At 46.0% G+C, this 16,964-nt stretch overlaps 1 protein-coding gene across 6 annotated transcripts in view; it reads left to right on the forward strand.

Moving 5' to 3' along the window:
* Positions 1–16,869, forward strand: part of LOC137379456 (stabilin-2-like) — a 171,378-nt gene extending 154,509 nt beyond the window's left edge. For 5 of the 6 annotated variants that reach the window (XM_068050295.1, XM_068050297.1, XM_068050298.1 and 2 more), the window contains 4 exons: positions 4,237–4,503; positions 6,296–6,433; positions 12,205–12,318; positions 16,226–16,869. In XM_068050295.1, coding sequence (XP_067906396.1) covers positions 4,237–4,503; positions 6,296–6,433; positions 12,205–12,318; positions 16,226–16,267 — 561 coding nt within the window. In that variant the 3' untranslated portion in view covers positions 16,268–16,869. The remainder of the gene's footprint in view (positions 1–4,236; positions 4,504–6,295; positions 6,434–12,204; positions 12,319–16,225) is intronic. The other variant, XM_068050300.1, reaches the window with a different exon arrangement.
* The last annotated feature ends 95 nt before the right edge of the window (positions 16,870–16,964 follow it).

Raw genomic sequence — 16,964 nt, forward strand, 5'->3', positions numbered from 1 at the left:
TCTCGAGAGACAATGGATACGCGCCTGGAGGTGGTCAGTGGTTTGTGAAGCAGCGCCTGGAGTGGCTATAAAGGCCAATTCTAGAGTGACAGGCTCTTCCACAGGTGCTGCAGAGAAATTTGTTTGTCGGGGCTGTTGCAGTTGGCTCTCCCCTTGCGCCTCTGTCTTTTTTCCTGCCAGCTGCTAAGTCTCTTCGACTCGCCACACTTTAGCCCCGTCTTTATGGCTGCCCGCCAGCTCTGGCGAACGCTGGCAACTGACTCCCACGACTTGTGATCAATGTCACAGGATTTCTTGTCGCATTTGCAGACGCATTTAAAGCGGAGACATGGACGGCCGATGGGTCTGATACCAGTGGCGAGCTCGCTGTACAATGTGTCTTTGGGGATCCTGCCATCTTCCATGCGGCTCACATGGCCAAGCCATCTCAAGCGCCGCTGACTCAGTAGTGTGTATAAGCTGGGGATGTTGGCCGCCTCGAGGACTTCTGTGTTGGAGATACGGTCCTGCCACCTGATGCCAAGTATTCTCCGAAGGCAGCGCAGATGGAATGAATTGAGACGTCGCTCTTGGCTGACATACATTGTCCAGGCCTCGCTGCCGTAGAGCAAGGTACTGAGGACACAGGCCTGATACAGTCGGACTTTTGTGTTCCGTGTCAGTGCGCCATTTTCCCACACTCTCTTGGCCAGTCTGGACATAGCAGTGGAAGCCTTTCCCATGCGCTTGTTGATTTCTGCATCTGGAGACAGGTTACTGGTGATAGTTGAGCCTAGGTAGGTGAACTCTTGAACCACTTCCAGAGCGTGGTCGCCAATATTGATGGATGGAGCATTTCTGACGTCCTGCCCCATGATGTTTGTTTTCTTGAGGCTGATAGTTAGGCCAAATTCATTGCAGGCAGCCGCAAACCTGTCGATGAGACTCTGCAGGCACTCTTCAGTGTGAGATGTTAAAGCAGCATCATCAGCAAAGAGGAGTTCCCTGATGAGGACTTTCCGTACTTTGGACTTCGCTCTTAGACGGGCAAGGTTGAACAACCTGCCCCCTGATCTTGTGTGGAGGAAAATTCCTTCTTCAGTGGACTTGAACTCATGTGAAAGCAGCAGGGAGAAGAAAATCCCAAAAAGTGTGGGTGCGAGAACACAGCCCTGTTTCACGCCACTCAGGATAGGAAAGGGCTCTGATGAGGAGCCACCATGTTGAATTGTGTCTCACCTCCCCGCGAGTGGATCTCCAGCAGAGCAAGACTACACCTTCTTCTGGCAGGGCAGGGATCCTGAAGAACCAAGACAGCATGGAGTGGGCTTCGCCATCAGAAACTCCTTGCTCAGCATGATAGAGCCTCCCTCAAATGGCTCGGAACGCATACTGTCCATCCGACTGCCCACCACCTCTGGTCCAGTACACCTACTCAGCATCTATGCTCCAACACTCTGCTCCCCACCTGAAGCTAAAGATCAGTTCTATGAGCAACTCCATAACATCATTAGCAGCATCCCCAACACCGAACACCTATTCCTGCTGGGGGACTTTAATGCCAGGGTTGGGGCTGACCATGACTCATGGCCCTCCTGCCTTGGGCGCTATGGCGTTGGAAGGATGAATGAGAACGGGCAGAGACTGATTGAGTTGTGTACCTATCATAACCTCTGCATCACCAACTCGTTCTTTCACAATAAACCCTGTCATCAGGTTTCATGGAGACACCCAAGATCGCGTCGTTGGCACCAGCTAGACCTCATTGTCACAAGGCGAGATGCCTTAAACAGTGTTCAAATCACACGCAGCTTCCACAGTGCGGACTGCGACACCGACCACTCCCTGCTGTGCAGCAAGGTTAGACTCAGACCAAAGAAGTTGCATCATTCCAAGCAGAAGGGCCACCCGCGCATCAACACGAACAGAATTTCTCAACCACAGCTGTTACAAAAATTTCTAAATTCACTTGTACCAGCCCTTCAAAACACTCCCACAGGGGATGCTGAGACCAAGTGGGCCCACATCAGAGACGCCATCTATGAGTCAGCTTTGACCACCTACGGCAAAAGTGCGAAGAGAAATGCAGACTGGTTTCAATCTCATAATGAAGAGCTGGAACCTGTCATAGCCGCTAAGCGCATTGCACTGTTGAACTACAAGAAAGCCCCCAGCGATTTAACATCCGCAGCACTTAAAGCAGCCAGAAGCACTGCACAAAGAACAGCCAGACGCTGCGCAAACGACTACTGGCAACACCTATGCAGTCATATTCAGCTGGCCTCAGACACCGGAAACATCAGAGGAATGTATGATGGCATTAAGAGAGCTCTTGGGCCAACCATCAAGAAGATCGCCCCCCTCAAATCTAAATCAGGGGACATAATCACTGACCAACGCAAACAAATGGACCGCTGGGTTGAGCACTACCTAGAACTGTACTCCAGGGAGAATGTTGTCACTGAGACTGCCCTCACCGCAGCCCATCCTCGACCAGTCATGGATGAGCTGGACATACAGCCAACCAAATCGGAACTCAGTGATGCCATTGATTCTCTAGCCAGCGGAAAAGCCCCTGGGAAGGACAGCATTACCCCTGAAATAATCAAGAGTGCCAAGCCTGCTATACTCTCAGCACTACATGAACTGCTATGCCTGTGCTGGGACGAGGGAGCAGTACCCCAGGACATGCGCGATGCCAATATCATCACCCTCTATAAAAACAAAGGTGACCGCGGTGACTGCAACAACTACCGTGGAATCTCCCTGCTCAGCATAGTGGGGAATGTCTTTGCTCGAGTCGCTCTAAACAGGCTCCAGAAGCTGGCCAAGCGCGTCTACCCTGAGGCACAGTGTGGCTTTCGTGCAGAGAGATCGACCGTTGACATGCTGTTCTCCCTTCGTCAGATACAGGAGAAATGCCGTGAACAACAGATGCCCCTCTACGTTGCTTTCATTGATCTCACCAAAGCCTTTGACCTCGTCAGCAGACGTGGTCTCTTCAGACTACTAGAAAAGATCGGATGTCCACCAAAGCTACTAAGTATCATCACCTCATTCCATGACAATATGAAAGGCACAATTCAACACGGTGGCTCCTCATCAGAGCCCTTTCCTATCCTGAGTGGCGTGAAACAGGGCTGTGTTCTCGCACCCACACTTTTTGGGATTTTCTTCTCCCTGCTGCTTTCACATGCGTTCAAGTCCTCTGAAGAAGGAATTTTCTTCCACAGAAGATTTCCAGTAGAAGTGTTTATTTCCAATCCATCTCAATGCCAGTCTCCATTAGACTCAATAGAGCAACTCATTGAACATAGCTGTAATGAAACCCTAACAAACTTCTAGGAGGTTTCAAAGTGATTTCCCCTACAAAAAAGACTTTTTGCCCAAATAGAGATGGTGGAATACCTTATGTTGAAATTAGTCTGCTCTCTCCCCCCAACTTCATCATATTTACTATGTCTTTCTGTAGTGGTGTGAGATCTAACTATGGAAAACAAAAATATAGTTCAAGCTGTTAACATTGTAACTCCAAAAATAACAAATGATAAAAAATGTCAGGTGACGAAGCCTCATTCAACCATCCATCTTGTTTCACAATTAAGTCAATTTAATTTGAATTTTAAAATGGAGAAATCTTAATTCGCCCTTCATTTCTCAACGTGCTTTTTTTTGGTCTACACTTTTCACCTTTCAATAAAAACTTTTTCTCACTCCTTAGTTCTTCTTGGTAAGAATGTCAATCAGTTTACTTTGGGACACATGTCTGCTTTTTTTTAATTCTTTCATGGGATGTGGGCATCACTGGCAAAGCCTGATTTATTGCCCATCCCTAGTTGCCCTGAAGAGGTGATGATACAAGGGAGTGGCTTGATCAGCCACTTAAGAGTCAACCACGTTGGTGTGGGACTGAAGTCACATATAGGCCCAGAGCAGGTGAGGATGGCAGGTTTCCTTAACAAAAGGGATACAAGTGAACGAGTTGTGTTTTTATAACAATCCAACTGCTTCACAGTCACTTTTTACTAATACCAGTTTTAATTACCAGAGTTTATTCTAAACTGAATTCAAATTCTCAAATGGCCTTTGGTGGTATTTGAACTCACTGGTTATAACTCCAGACCGACTGGATTACTAGTCTAGTCGCATAACCATTGGACCAGCATACCACATATTAAGATATCCCACATAACGTGTGATGGGAGCCAAAAATGGGTGCGTTGACTCAACACTAACAAATATTGTTTTCGTTCACAGACACTGTCTGGACGAGACATTGAGTACCACTTTTCTAATCACAGTCGCTTCTTATACCACAAAATGGAAAATGGAACCCTCATCCTGAGTAAGATCGGTCACACCTTGCTCATAACGGTGGCCAAAAATAACCTCCCTCCGAGCCCAGAATTCAATCAGCAGGTTGGAAAGCTGATCAACGACCGACGAATTATTGCCTGGGACATAGTTGCATCAAATGGGATCATTCATGCTATCGACAAGCCTTTAGAAGCACCTGCTGAACCAGTAAGCTTGTGCGCTATTTAGTAACATTTACGACGTAAATAAGGAAAGCATTTCATACACAGTTAGAATGAAGTTCTCCTTTTATTCATCCACGGGATGTGGGCATTGCCGGCAAGGCTGGGCAATTCATTGCCCAGCCTCCATTTTCAGTGAGCCTCCTTCTTGAACTGCTGCAGTCCGTGCAATGAAGGTGCTCCCACAGTGCTGTTAGGTATGGAGTTCCAGCATTTTGACCCAGTGACGATGAAGGAACAACAACATATGCCCAAGTCAGGATAGTGTGTAACTTGGAGGGGAACTTGGAAATTATAGTGTTCCCATGCACCTGCTACCCTTGTCCTTCCTGGGAGCAGAGGTCAAGGGTTTGGGAGGTTCTGCCAAAGCAGCCTGGGCAACTCGCTATATTTACGTATGTGGCACTTTACATGCCGTTAAACACATGCCGTTCTGTAGCACACAAAGGTGTCAAAACTACAGCTATGGACCACTCATATCCCTCAAGGCCTGGTGATCCAGCCCACAAAACTCAGGCAACTCCCTCCTACTTGTACTAATATTTCTTGGGCTGCATACAACATCACAAGTCCCTGCCAGAATGGAGATGATTGGCTAAGCCCCCTGTCAATCATGCACTGCTTTAAGTTACTGCAATTGATTGCATGCACATAATTTGCATTATGTAAATATCCTCCACTCACTGCATTTTGCTGGAGAAGTAATCCTGCTTTTATTAGGGGACTTTGCTGTAGTTTTGGTCATGAGATGACAGGACAGTCATGCATATTGTAGGCAACAAAAGCTGTTGGAAACCAGGCTGGCGTGTGAATAACAAACAGTGCTGTGAGTTGAACTTTAATTTTTGGGGTGAAGAGAAATAATCCTGTTTTTATCAGGAAACGTTGCTGCAGTTTTGTTCATGAGTTCAGAGACTCTGATTTTTAAACCCCAAGTCCTGCTCTCCAACCTATTGGCTGACAGAATGGTGTCAATATTCACTCTGTATTTCTTATTTGATGATTTGACCTGTTTTGAATGACATGGGCCTGATAATGTGGAAAAGGCAGTTCTTGGCTAGTTGGTAGCCAAGTCCTAAGTCAGAATGCCAAGCACTTTCAGCATCTGCTGCTGGTTATATCCGCAAATGAATGGGGACGTGGATTTAAACTTGATATAGCTGAGGAGCCAAAGACTGAGTTATACAATCAAATGCTAATTTCTTTTTAGTTGAAGTTGAACAGGTAGTTATAGCCTTCTCTTTTGAGACAGCATTGATCGGTGGCTCATGCAACAGGAAGTACAAAATGATAAGGGAGTCAATTACAAAGTGTTCATTTTTCCTGACCTGCACTCGCCTCTCCTCCTCCCCCTCCCCACCCACTGCTTCCCCAATCCTACACCACTTCAAAGCTTCCAGTATCAGTCAGTGCTGGGACTCATACTGTGTTCTGCAAAGTGATCATTGTTGTCGCTCACAGAATGTGGAACTCGTTTTCACTGCACCAGCTTTGGTGGCCATGCCTTCAGCTGCCAGGGCCCTGCACTCTGCAATTCCCTCCCTAAACCTCTCCCCCTTCGAGCCCCTCCTTGAAAACCTACCTCTTTGACCAATCTTTGGACCATCCGTCCTAATGACTCCTCATGTGGCCTGGTGTCAGATTTTATCTGATAATGATCCTGTGAAGCACCTTACGACTTTTTTTTTACTATGTTCAAAGTGCTGTATAAATGCAGGTTATTGTTGTTGTTGAATCTCTACTGAAACTTTAACTCCTTCTTGTTTATTTTCTACCAGGCTAAACCTCACGCTGTGCACACTGGAACTGGTGTGGGGATTTTCTTTGCCTGCTCCCTGGTAATAATTGCTTTGGCAGTATCTGTATATTATTACTACAACCACAGAAGGGGACCCTTCAGCTTCCAGTATTTCAAGGTAACACGTCAACTATTTGAAGACATTGGAAATGATGTACCTTCCCCTTGCAGCTTGTTAGCGGGAATGAATCTAGAAGAATCACTCGACACTCAGGTCTGCTTCAATGTCAAACAGTTTATTGAGTTACGTCAGCGGGGAGCAGGTCAATGGGCTGTCCAGATGCCTCTCTACCGAACAAAGGAAAATCATGCATACTTATACATTTTTCAAACAGTTACTCAGCCCATCCTGGCTGGACATGATCCAATCATAACGGTTATAGATTACATACATTACACATATTACCAATTAGATTACTCATTAGGCATCAGGTGGCTACGTGATCAGCTCATAGCAAGCCCCCTGATCATCTTGTGATGTTTCCCAGACCCCCTTATCAACTATCCTTGAGTCTTCACAATGAATCCTTCTACCTTTATCAAGCTTGCATTCCTGATTGCTTTGTGCAGTCTGCAGTTACACAAAGCAGCTGTCTTATACACTGATATGAGGGGCCCTGCTTGGTCAGCCAAACTGTCTGTGTCTCACGGTACCATTCTCAGGGATATGACTTAGCCAATCTTGTTCCCACAATGCCTTGGGTAAATACTCCATTTTGTAACAATATGTGGCTATACTTTCAACTTGTATATGAGTATATATATATTATATATATAGATATTGACTAGGATTATATGAATCTACTTACTCACATAACATTTAAACATTATAATGTTTGCTGCAGATGCCTCTGCACTTGGGAGTGTCCTTCAACAATCCCCCCTTTCGGTAGGAGACTAACCCTAGTCTCCTCAACCGACACTACTTATTATGTTGTTGTTTTTTTTTACTCGCCCGGTATTCCCTGCCTCAAACGTGTTGGCCAGTCACGTGATTTCAGGAATTCCGGTCGCATTATATCAAATTAATGTGATCCAACTGACTTAGCCCTCTGGATAGACAAATTGTCTCCCTTGCCTTTGCTCTGGTTTTCATCCTCCTTCGCTGCACATGGCGCCTGTATGATCGGCAAGCTAGTATGCCCCATGTTATGGTCAGTATTAACTGTATTCCAACTAGCACATGAGAAATTATCCTAATCCAAGGGTGGATATTCAAATTCATCCCCCAATCCCAAATTTTCTCCCACCAACTCTGTTCCTGCAATTCTGTGTCTGTATCTTCCGCTAGCCTTTTGATTGTTGTCTGCAGTTGGTGGTAGATTTTTACGGATTGGCCCACCCTGAGCCTTAATTCCCTCAGTACCTCAGCTAGGTGTGGGATGGGGGCTGGCTCTGGTTCCTCGTAATCCTGTAGGTGGTCATGGAGATAATCGGTGACGTTAATGGTCTCGGTACCTCTGCGCCGAACCTGGATAATTCGGGCTTGCCCTATGGTGACAGGTCGTAAAGGCGTAAAGCAAAAGTTAGAAAATGGGATGGGGCATTGTAGATTATTGTAACGATAGAAACTTTCTGTAGTGGAAACGCAATATTTCCCTTTACATCCGTAGCCTGTCCTTGCAAAATGCTTGGGGGCAGGCGTGACCTCTACGACACAACCATCTGTTCGATTAAACCCACATTCGTCTAATTCTCCCTGTCCCACTGAGTGGGGACATACTGTAATATCTCCCCTCTGCTTACATCCCGTAAGTGAAATTCCATATAGCGTGTTATTTCTAAGTATGGCAGAGGCTTCAGTTAGATAGTATCGGAGGGAGGTGTTATCACATACAACCCCAATATTTTCCACCTGGTAGTGGGGGAATGGCCCAGAGTCCTGTGTGACTATAGGGATCATCAGGACCATTCCCACCCCGGTGGATTTACCCAACTCACAGTCTGGGATCACTGGGTACACTCTGGTGAGTCCCTTTAGCGTACAGTTGTCCAGTGTCCCCTTCCTCTCGGTCAGCTGAGCCAAATGTGGGCTGTCTATCCAATCGGGCACCTCCCCACTTTGGATCTGATCGAGATTGTGTCGTATTTGTCCAACCATCCATAAGCCATAAGCCTACACTGCACATCTATCACATTACTACATTACTACAATCGATTTTTAAAAATACTCTTAGCAACTGTGATTCAATTTTAACTGTTTGTGTTGCACCCAAACTTCCAAATGATAAGTTAATGGCAGGCACCCATTTATAAACAAACAGCAGCACAAAATTCTGGCCTCCCAGCTGGAAGCTTCACCTGCAAGGGAGCAAGGGTTGGAGAATTGGGGCGATATTGTTATATAGCTGCCTTCCACCCGTACATAGATTCCTCACTGAAAGTGAAAGAACATCGAATTACCTCCAGTAACTAAATATCAACAATTGTAACTCGTCAAACACAAATATCATCCTACATGGGAATTGCTGGATGCTAAAAGACCCAAGGTCCATCTAATTCTCACTCCACGATCCTGGTAGACACATGACACAACCATAAAGGGGTTGTTGACCAATGATAGCAATCAATCCCGATCTATTAGTCCACAACAGATATGAGGGGGAGGATTTTTCCCCTGGGCTTCTGAAACCCCGCCATTGGGCTGAAATGTGGGTCAGATACCTGCACTATGTGAGAAAGTCACTCATTGTGATTTTCCCCAGAGCAGCCAATGGTCAGAGGGCGGGCTCGCCATCCAATTAAGGACGGTGGGTGGGCTCTCGAAGCTTAGAGGGCCAATCAGAGGCCTTCCAGTTCGAAAAGAGCACCTGGCTGCAACGGAAGGTGAGTAAGAGAGAGGGCACTTCAAATTGGAGACGGCCTCTCTCCAAAGTTTTTAAAATTAAAATTAAAAAATGGGTTTTGCAGCCAGTCCACCACTGTGGGGTTGGGCGGGGGGATGGTTTGGCAGGGCATCCACTCAACAGGCCAGCCTGCAGCTACTGCAGCTCCCAGGTAGGCAGGGAGGGCCTCCAGACCTGCCTGGAAAACTGGCCTCCGGCCTGCCACCAGGAGGCTGCCTCCAAGTATCTAAATTGGCCCCCACCGTCTGCAGGGACCTGGAGGCCGACAGGAAAATCCCAGTTGGCCTCCTTTAATTACCCTTAATAGGCCCTTAACAAGCTGCCTGCCATGTGTGCGCGGGTAGTCCTGCAACGCCCCCCCCCCTCCCCCCTCCCCCATCTCCCCCTCTGAAAATGGCCAGGGGCATGATGGAGCAGGGGCATCGGGATGCAGGCCAGTGTGCTATTTTTAGCGTCCACCCAGGTTTGCTCCAGCCCTCAGCGGGGGCTAATAATCAAGCACCAGGCAAGAGAAGCCCCCAGTGGTGGAGAGCTTTGGGAACAATAGGTTCAACGTCAGCTTTTTCCTCACTTAGCACGTTGCACATCAAATTACTCCCATGCTGTATAATATGAAAGCTGTGTTTGCTGACAAAGCAACCACTAGGCTGTGCAGTACTGACACATGCGCAAATGCAGCCTCATTGACTGAAACATCACTGTCTGCGACGTCTCAGGCAGCTGCCAGGATTAAAGATGGCGCTGCTCAATCTGTCACAAAAAGTAAACACAGCTTTACCCAAATCCCCACAGTGGCTGCGATTGTTGCCTCCGTCCCATCCCAACAGTACCTGTGCTAGTACGAACCAAATAATCTCATTGTGAGGCATCTTTCAATTCGCTCTTTGTATGATGCTTATTATTCTAACATATTAGTTTTGGAAACAGATGCCTGTTGCTTATTCTATTGCACAATTATAGCAGTGCAAATGGATCTGGGCTATAATTCAGAAAGAAGCCATCGCGCTTCTCTTCACCGCTCCCTCCCGCACCCATCTGCTCACTGCTTCACCACCCCAGCCACTCGCTCCCACCTCGGCCTCTCGCTCCCTACTCCCACACCCCCCTCCGATGTCCGCTCGCTCCATGCCTCACTGCTTCCCTCTTCTTGGCCACTGGCTCCCGCGTCACCCTGTCACCCCTTGGCTGCTCGATCCCCACCTTGCCACTTTGGCAGTTCATTCCCTTTCCCTGCTGCACAGAGGGGAGCGATTGGCCGAAGGGGGAAGCGAAAAGGGCTGAGCGGGGAAGCAGTGAGGCCTACAACCAGCGGCCCGGGAGGGTGAGGGGGGGGAAGCAGCGAGAGTGAGTGGCTGAGGTAAGGCAGTGGCGAGGCGGGGAGCGATCAGCCCCGCTCCAGCATGCGATGTTGTTTTAGAGCGCATGTGCGAATTCGTCCTGGCAAGCTGGGTGCTGACGTAGGCTGCGCATGCGCAGAACCGCACTGACAGGAAGACACCGTTCTACGCGTGTGTGGAGCTTATGAATGCACTGATGATGTCAGCGCTTGACTGCGTTGTCAGGAGTTACTTTGTAAAATGAAAGAACTCTTACCCAATTTGCATTTGAATGAATCAATGGTCACTGCTTCCATTGTCCCCTGAGGGAGTCTGTTCCACAGATTGACCACTCGCTCACTGAATTATTGTTTCCACAGATTAGTTCTGAAATTACCCACTTGGCTGTGTCCTCTGGATCCACTCTTCTGGACAACACCTTTGTTATAAATGTGATTCTGACCTGGATCCAAAACTGACAAAGCTTCCTGACTAGGCAATAATTAGACTTTGAGGAGTTGACATTCTGGGCAGGTTCTTCTGAATACCCACAGTAACTTTGCCAGAAGATCTGTGAAACCCCCGCAAGAGGGTGCCACTGCATCTTTCCATCCTTTTCCGCCGTTCTTCCGGCCAAGTCACAGTGGATGATGGGGGAGAAGTCCCTGCCAAAAATATTCAATCTTAAAGGGACACTGCCCCACATTAACGGAATAATACGTCATGCATTACACGGTGTGAAACTATCACCTTTATAAAACAGATCAGCGCCAAGCTGCCTAGGTAGATTTTAGTCTTCACACGGGGCTTAGCAGAATGACCTGCCCATTATAGAACACCCCCCCCCCACTTTTCATTCCGTTCAAACTCAGCGGGAGGGCAATCTGCTGTGCCGGATTGCCACCCAAGCAGTGTTTACGATAAAAAAAACTATCTCACTCTGAGCAATGCCACTGGAAATCTGCTAGCTATGTATTAAAGCCGTTTTATTTTGCACACTGACATCCGACTCTGTTGCAGATGTGGAACAAACTAACAAATACTCCTAACCTGCCCTTCTAAACTCCAGCCTGAAACCAAGGTAATGCACAATCTGCAACCTTCCCTAACCAAACAACCAATAAACTCAAATGACCTGAATCTCTGTCTACTTAATAACAATTCGACTTGGTGGCCTTACAGGGATCACAGCAGCGTATTCTTTGTGCATTGGGTGGCATGAAACTCTGTCCCTTTTAAACCGCGTACCATCTGATTTGTCCCGAGCAATCCCACTGAACTGTGCCCTGGTATACACGATAATTTGAGAGGCAGTTGTCATGTGTACAAATTTCTGCATCACATTGTATTTCTTTTTAAAGTGTTAAAAAGCCAGTTATTTCCAATACAAAGGGATACATCCCCCAACAGAAATTACCTTCTATTTGGCATTGGGAGTCTTGAGCACAGGACAAGCTAACCTTTGTCTGACTTGAGAATCTGTTAGGTGCAATTAGACTCTAAGTGACTTGAGGATTGGAGGCAGAGGGGTGGGGGAAGGGGTGGAGCAATTAGACAATGTATAATTAAGTCACAGACAACTATAGAATTGTCCAGATGTGTCCTATGATGTGATGCTCCTTCCCTTCTAAAATAGAGTAATGTCCGATGTACTGTGAGCAGTCACAGACAATTCCTGCCAGCCTTTGTTTGGGGTATTTAAGATGCTTTCCCATTTATTTTTACAGTCCGAGGAAGGAGAGGGTGTGTCCTCATTTGATGATTCAACTCCTAACAGGTTCAGTAACCCGATGTACAACAAATTCACGTCTTCTACAGACAGTAGCGAGGACCCCTTCTGTGTAAGTTCTTTGCTAACAAAGTACAGGTGGGACTGATCGGAGTAGAGTTAAAAGTTACCCCTGTAATCTTCCATCACCATCTAAAAGGAGTTGCAAAGCACTTGCATTTATAGAGCGCAGTTCACGATCGCAGGCCGTCCCAATGCGTTTCACAGCCAATGAAGTTCTTCTTGAAATGTAGACATTGCTGTAATGCAGGAAACACGGCAGCCAATTTGCGCACAGCAAGAACCCACGAACAGCAATATTATGACCAGATAATGTTTTAGTATTGTTTGCTAAGAAATAAATATTGGCCAGGACACCCTGTTCTTCTCTGAAGTAGTGCCCGGAGATCTTTTGCAGCCACCGGAGAGGGAAAGTGGGGCAACACTGATGATCATTGACCAGCCAGTAGTCCATGATTAAACTTAGTTGGATCCAGCATTGGGGAATGTGATTCTTCTCACTTGGCTCTATGTCACTGCCCTAACGGAAAGGTTGGTCAAATAGCAGACAAGCTTACCAGTGGTAAAGTGCCATTTTAGGTGTACCCATGCTCTTACCTGGGGATCTCTTAAGTCCTTGATTCTTTCCACCCTGTTCCCAGTTCTTCTGGCCTTTGGTAAATGTAGTGTATCTAGACTTCTACTTCCATGGGTTTTTCTGTAGCTTGGTTTGATTAAGTATGGCGATGCTTTTCCATGCATGTCAGGTACAAGTGGAATCATATGAATATTATTAGCTGCAGTTATGTTGCCTTTCCTGAGAGTCACTGTTAATTGGTTGTTCCTTCAAATAGATTTGGGAAGCAGTGCTGCATCTGATGGTCTTTTCTGATGACTACTGTGTATATGACCTGCACCCACCCTCCCACTCAGATTTTGCCAATCTAGTTACAAATGCTTCAATGCCCTCATAACATGTGAAGTGTGTCACCATCTAATGTGTTATAGAACATAGAACAGTACAGGCCCTTTGGCCCACTATGTTGTGCCGAACCTTTAACCTACTCTAAGATCAAACTAACTACCTACCCTTCATTCTACTATCATCCATGTACCTATCCAAGAGTCGCTTAAATGTCCCTACACAGAGAGTGGTGGGTACGTGGAATGCGCTGCCAGCGGTGGTAGTAGAAGCAGATACATTAGGGGCATTTAAGCGACTCTTGGATAGGTACATGGATGATAGTAGAATGAAGGGTAGGTAGTTAGTTTGATCTTAGAGTAGGTTAAAGGTTCGGCACAACAAAGATCAAACTAACTACCTACCCTTCATTCTACTATCATCCATGTACCTATCCAAGAGTCGCTTAAATGTCCCTACACAGAGAGTGGTGGGTACGTGGAATGCGCTGCCAGCGGTGGTAGTAGAAGCAGATACATTAGGGGCATTTAAGCGACTCTTGGATAGGTACATGGATGATAGTAGAATGAAGGGTAGGTAGTTAGTTTGATATTAGAGTAGGTTAAATGTTCGGCACAACATCGTGGGCCGAAGGGCCTGTACTGTGCTGTACTGTTCTATGTTCTCTGTGTAAAGAACCTACCTCTGACATCTCCCCGAAACCTTCCTCCAATCACCTTAAAATTATGCCCCCTGGTGATAGCCCTTTCCACCCTGGGAAAAAGTCTCTGGCTATCCACTCTATCTATGCCTCTCATCACCTTGTACCCCTCTATCAAGTCACCTCTCATCCTTCTTCGCTCCAATGAGAAAAGCCCTAGCTCCCTCAATCTTTCTTCGTAGGACATGCCCTCCAGTCCAGGCAGCATCCTGGTAAATCTCCTCTGCACCCTCTCTAAAGCTTCCACATCCTTCCTATAAATGAGGCGACCAGAACTGAACACATTATTCCAAGTGTGGTCTAACCAGGGCCTTACAGAGCTGCAGCATAACCTCGCGGCTCTTAAACTCAATCCCCCTGTTAATGAAAGCCAACACACCATACGCATTCTTAACAACCCTATCAACTTGGGTGGCAACTTTGAGCGATCTATGGACATGGACCCCAAGATCCCTCTGTTCCTCCACACTACCAAGAATCCTGTCTTTAAGCCTGTATTCTGCATTCAAATTCGACCTTCCAAAATGAATCATTTCACACTTTTCCAGGTTGAACTCCATCTGCCACTTCTCAGCCCAGCTCTGCATCCTGTCAATGTCCCGTTGCAACCTACAACAGCCTTCCACACTATCCACAACTCCAGCAACCTTTGTGTCATCGGCAAACTTGCTAACCCAGCCTTCCACTTCCTCATCCAAGTCATTTATAAAAATCACAAAGAGCAGAGGTCCTAGAACAGATCCCTGCGGAACACCACTGGTCACCGAGCTCCATGCTGAATACTTTCCATCTACTACCACCCTCTGTCTTCTATGGGCCAGCCAATTTTGTATCCAGACAGCCAACTTCCCCTGTATCCCATGCCTCCTCATTTTCTGAATGAGCCTACCATGGGGAACCTTATCAAACGCCTTGCTAAAATCCATATACACCACATCCACTGCTCTTCCTTCATCAATGTGTTTTGTCACATCTTCAAAGAATTCAATAAGGCTTGCGAGGCATGACCTGCCCCTCACAAAGCCATGCTGTCTGTCTCTAATCAAACCATGCTTTTCCAAATAATCATAAATCCTGTCTCTCAGAATCCTCTCCAATAATTTGCCCACTACCGACGTAAGACTGACTGGTCTATAATTCCCAGGGTTATCCCTATTCCCTTTCTTGAACAAGGGAACAACATTTGCCACCCTCCAATCATCCGGTACTACTCCAGTGGACAGTGACGACGCAAAGATCATCGCCAAAGGCGCAGCAATCTCTTCCCTCGCTTCCCGTAATATCCTTGGGTATATCCCGTCTGGCCCCGGGGACTTATCTGTCCTCATATCATTCAAAATTTCCAGCACATCCTCCCTCTTAACCTCAACCTGTTCGAGCATATCAGCCTGTTCCACGCTGTCCTCACAAACGACCAGGTCCCTTTCACTAGTGAATACTGAAGCAAAGTATTCATTTAGGACCTCCCCTACCTCCTCCGACTCCAGGCACAAGTTCCCTCCACTATCCCTGCTCGGCCCTACCCTCTATGTTATATTACATAGAATTTACAACACAGAACAGGCCATTCGGCCCAACGCGCCTGTGCTCATTTATGCCCCACGAGTCTCTTCCCAATCTATTTCATTTTACCTTATCAGCAGAACCTATTCCTTTCCCCCTCCTCATGTACTTATCCAGCTTCCACTTAAATTCATCTATGCTATTCATCTGAACTACTTCGTGTGGTAATGAGTTTCACATTCTCGCCACTTTCTGGGTAAAAGAAATTCTCAATTCCTTACTGGATTTATTCGTGACTATCTTACAATGGTGTTCTCTAGTTTTGCACTCCCCCACAAGTGGAAACATCTCCATATTTAACATATCAAAGCCCTTCATAATTTGAAAGACCTCTATTAGATCACCCGTTCACCTTCTCTTTTCAGTCTTTCCTGATAATTATGACCTCTCAACTGAAGACAGAAAAATTACTGAGAACTTTGCAGCTTGCTTGCTAGATTGGACAATTGCTGTAGCCTTTTTAAAATAAGAACTCCCCTGCTCTTCTTCAAAGAGCCCCACAGGATCTTAAACTCTGCCCCTCTTAGGTGGAGGCTTAACATCACATCTGAAAGACTGCACCTGTATTTACTGCACCCAAGTGTTGGCCTAGAACATGGGCTCGAGTCTCTAGCGTGGATGCCGAACCTAATTAAGCTTCTGACTCAGATTGTGAGAGTGCTACTCACTGAGTCACAGCTGACACCTAGTATATGTAGTATGGGTATGGGCAAAGCTAAAGAGCACCTGTGGAGCTAGGGCTACTGCTTCAGTTGGTAAATTATTTCTAGTAATCACCGGTTTAATTTTCCACAGGATGAACATCACCTGGCAACAAATAATGGTCATGAACAATAGCAACACTGTCAACATTCTGTGCATACATCATTGCCAAAGAAATTTTGAACACTAAACAATTGACGGTCATTGTAAGTTCCCTTGACTGCAGCATTATGACCTACCTTCAGTGAACTATGGGACCTAAAGGAGATTTAAGGGCCAGAGAGCATCTTTGTCTTGCTATCCGAGAATGGACTGATGAAAATTAAATCTATATTTTACAGACATTATGGTTTTCTTTCAAAAAAACAACCAAGTTAATTGGGACTGGTGACTGTGATTGCAATATTTAGCTGACTATTTTAATCTATTACAGTGGAGGTATTCAAAAGAAAGATGTTTAAAAAGCTGATGCCAGTAAGAAATCTTTGGAAAATATTGTCTAAAAAATATATTTGGCCATTTTTTCTGATTTTGAATTAAAAGCCTCAGATGCACCTTTAAATAAGGATATTTATTGTCTCTGTGTTTGGAAATAGAAAATGTTAGAAAGACTTGAAAAACATCTAGTGTTGCCAACGCTTCAGGATTGTCCTGAAGGCTTCTGGATTTAAAAACTAATCTCCTGCTTCGAACAACCCATGAGAAAAATCATAAGGGCAATAACTAAAGTGTTTACTTTCATTTCATTTGAACATTTCTGTTTATTAGAATGATTAAAATATTGAGATATCAAAAAAAGGGTTGTTTGACTGATTAGAATCGTCCCATTTGG

Source organism: Heterodontus francisci, chromosome 18 (genome assembly GCF_036365525.1).
Source record: "Heterodontus francisci isolate sHetFra1 chromosome 18, sHetFra1.hap1, whole genome shotgun sequence".
Lineage (NCBI taxonomy): Eukaryota > Metazoa > Chordata > Chondrichthyes > Heterodontiformes > Heterodontidae > Heterodontus > Heterodontus francisci.